At 36.5% G+C, this 13,011-nt stretch overlaps 1 protein-coding gene across 3 annotated transcripts in view; it reads right to left on the bottom strand.

Moving 5' to 3' along the window:
• Nucleotides 1-13,011, bottom strand: part of rars2 (arginyl-tRNA synthetase 2, mitochondrial) — a 103,200-nt gene that overhangs the window by 22,310 nt on the left and 67,879 nt on the right. For all 3 annotated transcript variants that reach the window (XM_039748008.1, XM_039748009.1, XM_039748010.1), the window contains 3 exons: nucleotides 5,648-5,724; nucleotides 5,085-5,209; nucleotides 951-1,018 (listed from right to left, as the gene is read on the bottom strand). In XM_039748008.1, coding sequence (XP_039603942.1) covers nucleotides 951-1,018; nucleotides 5,085-5,209; nucleotides 5,648-5,724 — 270 coding nt within the window. The remainder of the gene's footprint in view (nucleotides 1-950; nucleotides 1,019-5,084; nucleotides 5,210-5,647; nucleotides 5,725-13,011) is intronic.

Below are 13,011 nucleotides of genomic sequence, written 5' to 3'. Positions count from 1 at the left end.
CAGCCCTTAATCAGCTTTATTTTAAGCAACATATTTCAGAGTGCTGTGTTTCTCTACCTTTTTGGCGTCACAACCCACTTTTTCCCATTGAATGTAAATGTTTTCGCCACCCTTTGTCCCCCTTGATGATTTCAGATTGTTCGTCAGAAGCTGGGAGGTATTGGTTTCCTTATTGTTGATTCAAGCACAATTGTCAGAGCAGGGAGAGAGGTTGAATGAATGTATCAGAGCAGTACCCCATTTCATGACCCACTACCATTTTAAACAATAGCATCTCGCAATTATCCTGCAAAAGCCTGCAACACAGTGGTTGAGAAACACTGTCATAGTAAATGATGATACAAAATTAATTTGTACAAACCCTACTAATGTTTTTTTTTATAATTACTTTTTACTCACAAAGTAAAACACAGAACAAGTTAGCAGATTGATTTGATCTTCACTGTAATAAAGTACTCATTTTCAGCTAAGTAAACTACAACATTGACTTTTACAGTGTCACATTTGGTGATGAAAATAATGTAATTTGAATAATTAAACAAATTCGCAATTTTTTTAAGTCACTCATTATTATATGCACCATGCTTGGCGAGTCAAGCTGATTTGAAGTTTCTGTGACTGATGTTCTTTCCAGAGATTGTTCCTGCCTTGTGACCTAAGTCCTATGCTTGATAAGCTAGGCTACAGCTTCCCCATGACCCTGCTCAGGATAAAGTAGGTTTAGAAAATTACTAAATGGATAGATTGATATGGGTCATACCTACAAATCTTTTGAGACCACTTATTATTATAATTAAAGTAAATATTTTAATACAAAACTTTAATAAGAGTCATCTAGCATCATTTTTATATCATGACCTCCACAACATATTGTCCACAAATGTCACTTTTATATAAATTGAATAGTTGAGCCTATGAAAATGATAATGTTTAACGGAAATTGTTTTTACCTGGATAACAATAGCACTGGTGCCAACATTCTCTGCTGTTTCTTCAGGGTCATCCAAGTTTTTGGTTGCTTTAAGAAAAAAAAATGGTTCAATATATCTGAATGTAGTATAGTTTAACACAATAGGGCAACATTAAAAAAGCGCTATATGAATGCAAAGAATTATTTTTAAACATCTGTGTGGGAACAATTCTCTTCAAAAATTAAGAGAAGAAAAACGAACCGTATGCCTAAAAAAAGTTTCATATTCTAAACCTATTCATTTCAGTTTAGTTTTCGTATAAAATAGTATAAAATAGAAAAAGAAAAACGATAACAGAAAACAACCCCATGCAATATTTACAAATTTACATAAACATATACAGTATATAAATAGTAATAAAAAAATTAAAAAGTTCCATATACTTTATTTTAATGTTCTCAAACATGAAGATTAAGGGAACAGTTGGCAACTGAGAAAAAGGAGACATTATGGACAAAATAAACCCTTGGCTTTTGTAATATGTAAAGTTAAAAGTGTGGCTGAATTTAGGTAGGTAGTTTGGTGTTGTGGCAAAGCATTGGACTTTAAATCACAATGTTGCTGGTTAAATACCAACCTTTGACGGACCCTGAGCAAGTCACACAACCTGAATGTGCTGAAATTTTAACAAATGTACAATGTACAATAATTAAATGCTGACTTAGGAACTTAGCAACAGACTATAGTATAAGCTAGCACACTTGCATTAAGAGCTATTACAGTTAAAACCACAGTTTCTTGATCACTTTCACATTGTGAGCAAAAAGGCAGGACAAGAATCTTGGTTTAGGTGTCAAGTGAATAAAGAATAGGAAAATGTTAAAGGGAAAGGAGCAACTAAAAATGAATGGTACAATTTGAGTAGGTTTTTAAGTGTTGAAGTAGATGGGTCTTTCCACAGATTAAACAATTGATTCTGGAGCCACATAGCTAAACACACTACATGCTATATTATTTTCTGTATGCTTACAACTGTAAAGGATTGCATCTTGTGATTTCAATGTAAATGTAAAGTGAATTGAAGGTCATATCAGCTTTATATGTTAAAAAAAGCTTTAAATCTAGTCCACATGGAGACTTAAATATTGGACATTTATGTTTGCAAGTAGTATTCTAGATGCAGTATTTAAAACTAATGGCAGGTTGGAAGAAGAATGATTTAAAAGAGTATGAGTATGCCAATACAGTACCTAGGTTTGCTTAAAACAAATGAATGCCCAAAATATTTCCATCCTTCATTTTAATACATTACTTTAATTTTTCTGTTTGTCTTGCTTGAAAAAATGGTTTGAGCCAGATCAGTGATTAAGATAACTCCTAAATTCAGAATGGATCCAATGGGATTTGCGTGCCTCAGTAAGTTTTAGGTCAACATTGTATGGAGATATATTTTCCTGACCTGGTTAAATGCAGCAAACAGGTCTAAGAGAAGGAAACAGAAAAAGAACAACCCATTATCTGTCCCTTATGAATGTTATAATTAAATTAAAAAGAATTTTGCCTGGAACAGGGATACTTGGACTCATTCATGGGTTTGACTTGTGAGTAGTGTTCACTGGTGAGTGCTTGGTGGCAGGTGTCCCATGTAACTTGTTTGAGCTCAGCCTAAAAAAGTTGCTATGTGGATTTTCCATGTTGGCTTATTACCCACAAGACAAAGAATGAGGTTTAAATGCAAAGCCACCTGGGTTAGGTAACAATGAAACTCACTAAGGCATACTAGAACTAGGCAATGGAAACTGGCTTTTGGGACAAATAATACAACTTCTCTAAAATACTACCTAATAAAACTGGATTCAATTCAATTCAAAACTTTAGCTGTGGGACAAGCATTTTAGTCAAAGATGGTGTTTCTCCTAGTATAGAGTTGTTTCATGGGAAAAAAAACTAGTTGGAGGAGCAATACTAACGAGCTCTCAACTGGGTCCTGGAGAGTTGGGTCTTTTTTCCTGTGGATGAGAGGTTGTCCTCATTGTAACTTTGTTTGCGATTATGCACTATTCAGAGTAACTGGCCGTTTTTAGAGACAATTGATTTAGTGTTCTAGAGTATTACTGTTTGGGTCTATAGTCCTTTTTGAAAAACTTAATGTTCTGGTAGGGAAAGACAGAGATAACTGGAGGGTTGTGATTGGTATGAATGGCCTGCCTGATCTAAATTCAAATGCTGAATTGTTACTGGATTTCTATATTAACCTCAGATTGCCTAAAACAAACACCATGTTTAAGTACAATGTGGCACCAAGTGTACTTGATTCCAGAAATCACTGGACCAAAGATAAATGATCATCTTTGTAGTCATGTCATCTGACTGAAAATGTACATTCTGAAGTCTAAATTAAACAGATGTGCTGAGTTGTCAAATGATCACCACTTGTTGGTCAGCTGGCTAATACAGATAGACCACACACTGATCTAAAACCAGTATGAATTTGTGTAGTGTTCAACAAAAGGCAGAGTTTAGCTGCATTTTGAAATGGACAATTTTATGGGCCTGCAGCAGTGGTATCATGGATCAAGCCATTATTCCTCTACATTCAAGGCAGTGATAGAGTGGCACCCTGTCCAAGTTTGGGTTCTGCCTTGCTCTCAGTGAACCTAAAGTGTTTTTTAATAGTATTAAAAACTGATGAGTGGATATATGGATAACTGGAGTTACAATAGTATTTTGTACATGGGACACTGGCTAATCTTCACTATAGTAATGGTCACTTATTTCTTGCAAGATTGTATATAACCTGACATGTTACTGATGTAAAACTGATTTTGCTGATAAATGGCTATGTAAGTACAAGTTTATAAGTTTTTACGAACCATCGTTCGTCTGTATGGGGGCACAGCGTTAACTTTAGATGTACAACAAAAGGTTATATTTTACTTGAAATACTATTGTTACCCTGGAAATGTTCAATTCCCTGTTCTATGGCTTAGGTGTTGGGTCTTTATATATTTTCAGAATACATTACTGCAAGAATACAAACTAAAACAATAAAACACACTAATAAGTTTAATAAATTTGGGTTGTGATGTCCTTTTGTCTTTGCAGAATATATGCTGATACATTAGAATATACTGATCCTCTGTGTAAGAAAGGACAGAACCAACTATACTTCCTTAGAAGGCTGGCGTCCTTCAACATCTGCAATAAGATGCTGCAGATGTTCTATCAGACGGTTGTGGCGCCCTCTTCTACGTGGTGGTATGCTGGGGAGGCAGCATAACGAAGAGGGATGCCTCATGCCTAGACAGACTGGTGAGGAAGGTAGGCTCTATTGTAGGCACGGAGCTGGACAGTTTGACATCCGTGGCAGAGTGATGGAAACTGAGCAGGCTCCTGTCAATAATGGAGAATCCACTGCATCCACTGAACAATATCATCTCCAGACAGAGGAGCAGCTTCAGCAACAGACTGCTGTCACTGTCCTGCTCCACTGACAGACTGAGGAGATCGTTCCTCCCCTACACTATGTGACTCTTCAATTCCACCATGGGTAAACATTAACATTATACAAAGTTATTGTCTGTCTGTTATACCTTCATTGTTATCACTCTTTAATTTAATATTGTTCTTTATCAGTATGCTGCTGCTGGAGTATGTTAATTTTCCCTTGGGATTAATAAAGTATCTATCTATCTAGAAAAGAAAGAAAAAAAAAAACAATATTACCAACCAGTTACATGTTAATTAAAATAACATGAATTGTCGTAATGGGACACCCTGTTAAGATATCTTATTTTAAATACATTTTCCTATTGTTCTATTGTGGGTCATTGGAACATTTTAACCTAAAAGGATATTAATACAAGTCTAACATGTATTAATTTAGTTATGAACCAGTGTAAAAATTTCTAGTATTTAATTTTTTACTGTGTTGCTTGGATGCTGTGCACTATTGCTAGGGGCTGCCTCCCAGAAGACACTATGCATCAAGTAACAGATGCTACACTTTATAACATCGCATGGAATTCAGTTCAGTGTCCAAGACTGAATTCATTCATAGAATAACTTCAGTGTTTGCTCTCAGTATTATATATCTTTTGGTTTGTACCTAGCCTTCCACTTCTCAATTGTTTATGTTTTTTTTGTCTTAGTTTTTGTGATGGCACATCTTACTTTTTGAAACACTCATATTTTGCAGCATTCTTGAGCGAGCTTCATCCAAAACATCCTCTAGGAAAATCACATCTCCTTTTCGTGTCTTCATACCCTGAACAATCCCAAATGGAACATGGTAAAGACTACAGTTAGGAAAAAAGAAAGAACAGAAAAGCCATCATCTATTAGACCATGAATTAAAAAGCATAAAAATATGAAAAATCTGTTCTACAGGGACATGATTAACATGATGTACAATGTATGATTATATTATTTGACTAGTCTGTCTAATTAAAAACAGCTTTGACAAGCTCCTTACCTTGTAGCAAGGAAAAACCTATAATTTTCGCCATCATACTTTGAAAACTTTGATGAACAGCTCATAGAAACAATGTATTTCTACATTCTGACAGATAGAAAACTCAGTTTCTAGTGTCAAAATAATGTGTGCCACATTTCTTTACCAAAAATGAAAAACTGAGCTAAATGTCTGCAACATTTAGGGTTGGAATAGGCTCTTTCATTGAGTGACTTCTTAATTCTAGGTATACAATTTACATTAGGCTATTTTTTGTGCTTACTGTTCTGCCCATGTATGCCCCATTGCCTTCAAGATCTGGAACATTTGTGTAAAATGGTTCTGTTGTCCTTTATCTGTCTAGAAATGAGAAAAGAATAAAGAATAAGAAAGAAAAAACTGGTTTCAAAGTTCTACAAATTTCTACTCCTGTAAAAATGACATACTGCTAAGAAACTGTTTTAATCTATAAATAGAGGAAATCAACAGGATGAACAATTTTATTCAAAGTAACAAATAAATGTCAAATAGATTAATTAATTTTAATTTCAGTACATTTATATTACATTTTAGATTTTGTGTGCATGTCTATGAAATAATAATTGGAGAAAAAAATAAAACTGTTGTAAATATTTAGTATTATAAGTATACTGTCAGTGCAGTAGTCACTACCATTGCCTCACAGCTCAAAAGTTTGTAACCTCTTTGTGTGCAGTCTGAAGGTTAACCTGTATTTTATTTTTTTTTTGGACACAGTTTCCTTTCTCTTTTGGGGAAGGCTCATTAATTCCTGTACATTCACAGTTTACAACAACCATTTACTTCAATAAGCAGATTTGGAAAATAAGAAAAAAATATTTATTAAGGCTCCTTTTCAATGTATATGCACCATTTCCTCCTTTCTAGCTATTAGGCAAGTACCGTTTTTAGGAAAAAGTAAGCTATTGGCCCACACAATGACATCAATGGACTAAATTGAAATCTCTTTCCTCATGATTTTTTTTATGTACCTTGTAGAACCAACTTAGCACAGACTGTGAAGAAAAGGACACATTTCCTTATTATCATGTCTCTTATACTGTATATTTATTTAATTAGCAGAGTCTGTTTAATGTGCTTCCTATTCATGCTACTCGACTAATCAGTTTAATAAAAGTAAAATATTAATTAAAAAAAACAGGTAAAACAAAATGTAACATTTATATAGTTTTATTTGACATTGAGTAAAGAGTATCTAGTTGTGTCCAGGCTGCAACAAATTCTTCATGTGTCTGGCAGACACAAAATGACTGGCAAACCCAACTTTGATAAACAGCTACTTATTCAGGTGCTGGAGTAATTTCTTTTATCATCTGACTACATCACTGTAACAGGGAAGCATTTTTAACAAAGGGTGACATGCAGAAAAAAAGGCATTGAACTTAGTGTACTTTTTTTTTAACTTGTTTAGACTCCCTTTATCCTGATAATGGTGTGCCTTTCAGAACCTGCTAAAGTTAGTTTGTAAAAGGGTTACAATATCATTTCTAAGAAAAGTAGGAAATACTAACTTTTTATTTTCATTAATCCTCAGGTACATTAAAGTATTCCTTTAAAATAAGTTATAACTTCCAAATGAAAAACAAATCCCCAGAAGAAGGTAACATGCATACAGACATAATAAACTAATTGTATATGTTAATTGACTACTATCATTCTCCAGAAAACACAAAATTCAAACAGCTATAAAATAACCAATTATACAGTTAGGTCCATAAATATTTGGACAGAGACAACTTTTTTCTAATTTTCGTTCTGTACATTACCACAATGAATTTTAAATGAAACAATTCAGATGCAGTTAAAGTGCAGATTTTCAGCTTTAATTCAGTGGGTTGAACAAAAAGATTGCATAAAAATGTGAGGCAACTAAAGCATTTTTTTAACGTAATCCCTTTATTTTAGGGGCTCAAAAGTAATTGGACAAATTAAATAACTGGAAATAAAATGTTCATTTGTAATACTTGGTTGAAAACCCTTTGCTGGCAATGACAGCCTGAAGTCTTGAACTCATGGACATCACCAGATGCTGGGTTTCCTCCTTTTTAATGCTCTACCAGGCCTTTACTGCAGCGGCTTTCAGTTGCTGTTTGTTTGTGGGCCTTTCTGTCCGAAGTTTAGTCATGCTCAATTGGGTTAAGATCAGGTGACTGACTTGGCCATTCAAGAATTTTCCACTTCTTTGCTTTAATAAACTCCTGGGTTGCTTTGGCTGTATGCTTTGGGTCATTGTCCATCTGTATCATGAAACGCTGCCCAATCAATTTGACTGCATATAGCTGGATTTGAGTAGACAATATGTCTCTGAACACCTCAGAATTCATTTGGCTGCTTCTGTCCTGTGTCACATCATCAATAAACACTAGTGTCCCAGTGCCACTGGCAGCCATGCACGCCCAAGCCATCACACTGCCTCCACAGTGTTTTACAGATGATGTGGTATGCTTTGGATAATGAGCTGCTCTACGCCTTCTCCATACTTTTTTCTTGCCATCATTCTGGTAGAGGTTGATCTTGGTTTCATCTGTCCAAAGAATGTTTTTCCAGAACTGTGCTGGCTGTTTAAGATGTTCTTTAGCAAAGTCTAATCTAGCCTTTCTATTCTTGAGGCTTATGAGTGGCTTGCACCTTGCAGTGCACCTTCTGTATTTACTTTCATGCAGTCTTCTCTTTATGGTAGACTTGGACATCGATATGCCTACCCCTTGGAGAGTGTTGTTCACTTGGTTGGCTGTTGTGAAGGGGTTTCTCTTCACCATAGAAATGATTCTGCGATCATCCACCACTGTTGTCTTCTGTGGACGTCCAGGGGCCTCATGTATAACGGCGTGCGTATAATTCGCACTATAATATGGCGTAAGCACAAAAGCCGAAATGTGCTTACGCACAGAAAAATCCAGATGCAGGAATCTGTGCTTACTCCAACTTCCACGTTCTTCCGGTAGATAAATCCCGGTCAGTGTGAAAAGTAACACTTGTGCACACGCTTTATGTAACGCCCCAACTCCTTACAGAATTACGCCTCTTTGAATATGCAAATCAATATAAATCACCCTTAAGCTCAGCCTTCTGTGAAAAGACAATGGGAAAAGCACGGGGGAAAATATAAGAATTTCAGCGAATACCAAGTGGAGGCAAAGGAAAAACATACTATTTGTTTAATTAAACTGTGGTATAATCAACAAAAGGAAGATGATCGAGTGACATAGTGTGTTGGAGAAACTTGAAAGCTCACGTTCACAAATGTCGCACAGTGTCGGAAATAAAAAAGAAGTCACATATCAAAGTCGCCGTGAAAAGGCAAGTTGTAGCCCACTGTCTGAGTATCATATGAAAGCTTATTAGGGTACAGAGAAAAAAGGCACACAGTGAGGAAAAAGCATGAAATGTCAACTTCAATCTCGAAATTTCCACTTTAATCACGTAGTTTATTTTGTCATTAAAATAGAACATTATAAACTTCATCTTAAAATCGTTTAATAACCAGTTTCTCAACTCACATCATAATTAAAGTATAGCACGTTAAATGCTTTGTTTTGTATGTGATCTTCTATATGCTCTATGTGTGTGAATCACTACGTGCTTCTTAAACCGGCTCTCTTCCTTCGACAGGACACAAAATCCATTACATTCATATTACAGCTCTCCAAATAACTAAAATACTGAGATGTATACGTGATATCATTTTAATGATGATAGTTAAAGCACGTTATTAAACATGGGTTTCACGGCGCAGTGATTGTGTGCGACCTTCGATGAAATTATTTATTGCAGCAGTACTCATGGGCAGCTCTATGTCCAATAGAGAAAGTCCATTGTCAATATGTTATCTTATGCACGGTGGATCGCCACACAATCAGCTCTGTAATAGACGTTAAGCCATCTGTAAGCTTAGAGCGCCAATTCTTCAAAATGTTTAAGGAACATTGAAATATCTTCGTAGTACATGTTTAATTATTCTATCCTTCACGCCAGTCCCAGTGAAGAATATGGATTATTTAAATGAAGTTAAAGTTTTATCTGTATAATATAATAAACATATTTTGCTGCATTTCATCTTAAAAATGATATCGTCATCATATGTAAATACGCACTTTATAAAGTGGCGCAGGTTGTGTAATATTATAACTGTAGTGCAAGTTTACAGTGGGGTGATTGTACTTATAAGTACTGACAGTTCTACAAGGAGCAATTGATTGAGTGCGTTTAAAGTTCTTGGGATGAAACTGTTTCTGAACCACGAGGTCCGTACAGGAAAGGCTTTGAAACGTTTTGCTGTGGCTGAGACAGCATGTTCGTGAAGCTGTATACTGATAATTCTCTGTCCGATCACCTGCTGCTGTGATTCACACTCAGATACAGTGATCTAATTACTCCGAGTGGTGCAGTGAGAGTAATATGGAAAAAAATGATCCGCTGTAGCAACTCCTAATGGGAGCAGCTGAAAGAAGAAGAAGGTGCAGTTAGAGTAACAACGCTAAAGCAGCTATGGTATTTGGAATACTATGGCTATTCCCTGGACCATTATATTGTTACAAGTTAATTACAATCAGATGCATTACACTAATAAATAATATGCGGTTAGTTTCAGTGTATTTATAAAGCTGCGTCAGGAAAATAAGGAGTAACCACACAGGAACAGTAGTAGTGCTTTGACGCTGGGTGCCGCCAGTTTGCAAAACCGAGCGGAGAACTTGCGCACGACAAGGTATGAGGTACCGTGGAAAAGTGCGTGGCTTTACGCCAAGTGTAGGTTTTATACATCGCGATTTGAACGTGGAAAAGTTCTTACACAACATTTCTGTGCGTATGCACCGTTTATACATGAGGCCCCAGGTCTTTTTGCGTTGCTGAGTTCACCAGTGCTTGCTTTCTTTCTCAGGATGTAGCAAACTGTAGATTTGCCACTCGTAATATTGTAGCAATTTTTTGGATGGGTTTTTTCTGTTTTCGCAGCTTAAGGATGGCTTCTTTCACCTGCATGGAGAGCTCCTTTGACCGTATATTGTCTGTTCACAGCAAAATCTTCCACATGCAAGCACCACACCTCAGATCAACTCAAGGCCTTTTATTTGCTTAATTGATAATGACATAACGACGGACTTGCCCACACCTGCCCATGAAATAGCCTTTGAGTCAATTGTCCAATTACTTTTGAGCCCCTGAGATGAAGGGATTGTGTTAAAAAAATGCTTTAGTTGCCCCACATTTTCATGCAATCTTTTTGTTCAACCCACTGAATTAAAGCTGAAAGTCTGCACTTCAACTGCATCTGAGTTGTTTCATTTAAAATTCATTGTGGTAATGTACAGAACGAAAATTAGAAAAAAGTTGTCTCTGTCCAAATATTTATGGACCTAACTATATATTTATTTATATATTTTGCATCTAGTCCTTTCACTACACTAAACATCTTTACTCTTGGCTAATGCTCTCTTCAGAGATTCAATATTGTATATTCAGCAGTTGCTTGTGATTAGTGTCACTCTTTATGACTTGACACAACTGCTAGTCAGAACATATGTTAAATTTAATAACTATGTTAAATTTAATAACTAATAGCTTAATCTTGTTGCCTCTGAGGGAGTCAAATTCTATGACCAGGAATTGCAAGGGGTGACTGATTACACATTTCCCTCAGGACTTTTTTTTTTTATCATGGTTCAATCCAAATTTTCTATTGCACCACACAAAAGTCCGGCATTGTTGCTTTATTTTTGCTACTTCATTTTGGCAGCCAATCAATATGGAACACAATGCAGCTCTCCTCCATTTGCATAGTCTAAAACACTTGGTTTCCTTCTTTCCTTGCAGGTGCCAACAAATTTCACTATTTGTACGTACAGCTTGCTTGCTTGCTTTTAATTTTCAGAGTCCACCTCTATGATGTAGCAAGGTGCAGAGGACTGTAGAATGCTATGACTATGTCACTGACTTTCTTATACAGCATCAGAACTAATTGTGGCAAAGGGCAAAAATGACCCCAAATTAAACAATACTGCACCTTAAAACACAAAGGAAGGGAGAAATAATGCCCTGGAAAATATTTGTAATATCTATTACAGTATATAGAAAATATTGGGTCGAGACATGATCATCTCGGAGAGACACTTTGACATCATGCAAGACTAGACACTGCAACCTTAAGAAGCAAGACCCATAAGACAGTGACTTTTGCACGTCACACCCTACTTTTACAATTTAAAACAAGTTCATGGACATCAAACCTCGCAGTTGTTGGAATGCTTTTGGGAGACAAACTTCATGTGCCCCCAGCTCTTAAAAAATGGCAGTGAATGACTAAGCGAAGAAGAAAGAGCAGCGTGTCAAAAAGAGACACAAAAGTTTTGGAGAGAAAAGAAGGCAAAAAAGGATGCACAAGAGAACAATAATAATCTATGTGCAGATTCAGAAAATAAGGAAAGTAATAATCAACCCAGATGTCCCTCGAGAGACACTTTAACATCCCACAAGACAAAGCAGTCAAACTAAAGGACAGCTGCTGTGCAGGGTCTTAAATGATTGACATAAAGTGGCTGGTGCGTGGCGCTCCCTGGGGTGTAGTTAGTAAGTAACCTGTATTACAGTCAAATTCATGGCCAGCATGGTGGCACAGTAGGTAGTGCAGCTGCTTTGCAGTAAGGAGACCCGGTTTCGCTTCCCGGGTCTTCCCTGCGTGGAGTTTGTATGTTCCGGGTTTCCTCCCACAGTCCAAAGACATGCAGGTTAGGTCTACTGGCGGTTCTAAATTGCCCCAAGTGTGTGTGTGCATGCGCCATGCGGTGGGCTGGCACCCTGCCCGGGGTTTGTTTCCTGCCTTGCGCCCTGTGTTGGCTGGGATTGGCTCCAGCAGACCCCTGTGACCCTGTAATTAGGATTTAACATGTTGGATAGATGGATACTGTCAAATCAACATTAAAATTCGACTTTAAGGCTATGATTCCATCTAATATTATGCTTTTTACAGCTTTTCTTATCCTGCCTTTGGGTGCCGTTATACAACTAGCTACTGCAAAATGTTCTGCAAATACAAAGGACAATACACCACCATCAAACCAACAGTTCCTAACCATTAAACTAGGTAAATCTACAAACAAATAGAAGTAACATTGGCTTGAAGCGAAAATCCATGCCTGTAAAATATCTAGGATATATTCAAGACTTAAGAAACCTTCCCTCTCAGTTGTGCCCATGCTGCTTGTGTTTTTGTTCAAGTGCAGTGTAGTGAGAAGTCAAGCAAAATGATACCTTTTATTGGTTAACTAAAAACATTAAAATATGCAGACTTTTAAGGCAACTCAGGCTGCTTTGGTACAACACCCTTGTACTTGAAGGGCAGTGAATATATAAAAAAAATGTGTGGCTTTTCAACACCAATCGAGCAAGCATCACATGTCTTCATGCAAGGAGTGATTGTTAATCAATCTCTTTTCCTCAGTCAATGATGATACTTTATGAATGGATTATTTTAGGTAGCTAAAAGACAGGGTAATGTTACCCAAAATGTTACTTTAGCAAACCAAGTAAGAAATTTATATCAGTGGTTCTCATAGTGTCGTCTGCGGATCACCTGTGAACCTTAAGTGTTAGTCAAGTGGATCACAAGGT

The sequence above is a fragment of the Polypterus senegalus genome, chromosome 3 (genome assembly GCF_016835505.1).
Source record: "Polypterus senegalus isolate Bchr_013 chromosome 3, ASM1683550v1, whole genome shotgun sequence".
Lineage (NCBI taxonomy): Eukaryota > Metazoa > Chordata > Cladistia > Polypteriformes > Polypteridae > Polypterus > Polypterus senegalus.
The sequence above is the reverse complement of the archived record's forward strand: the minus strand, read 5'-3'. Positions and strand labels throughout refer to the sequence as shown.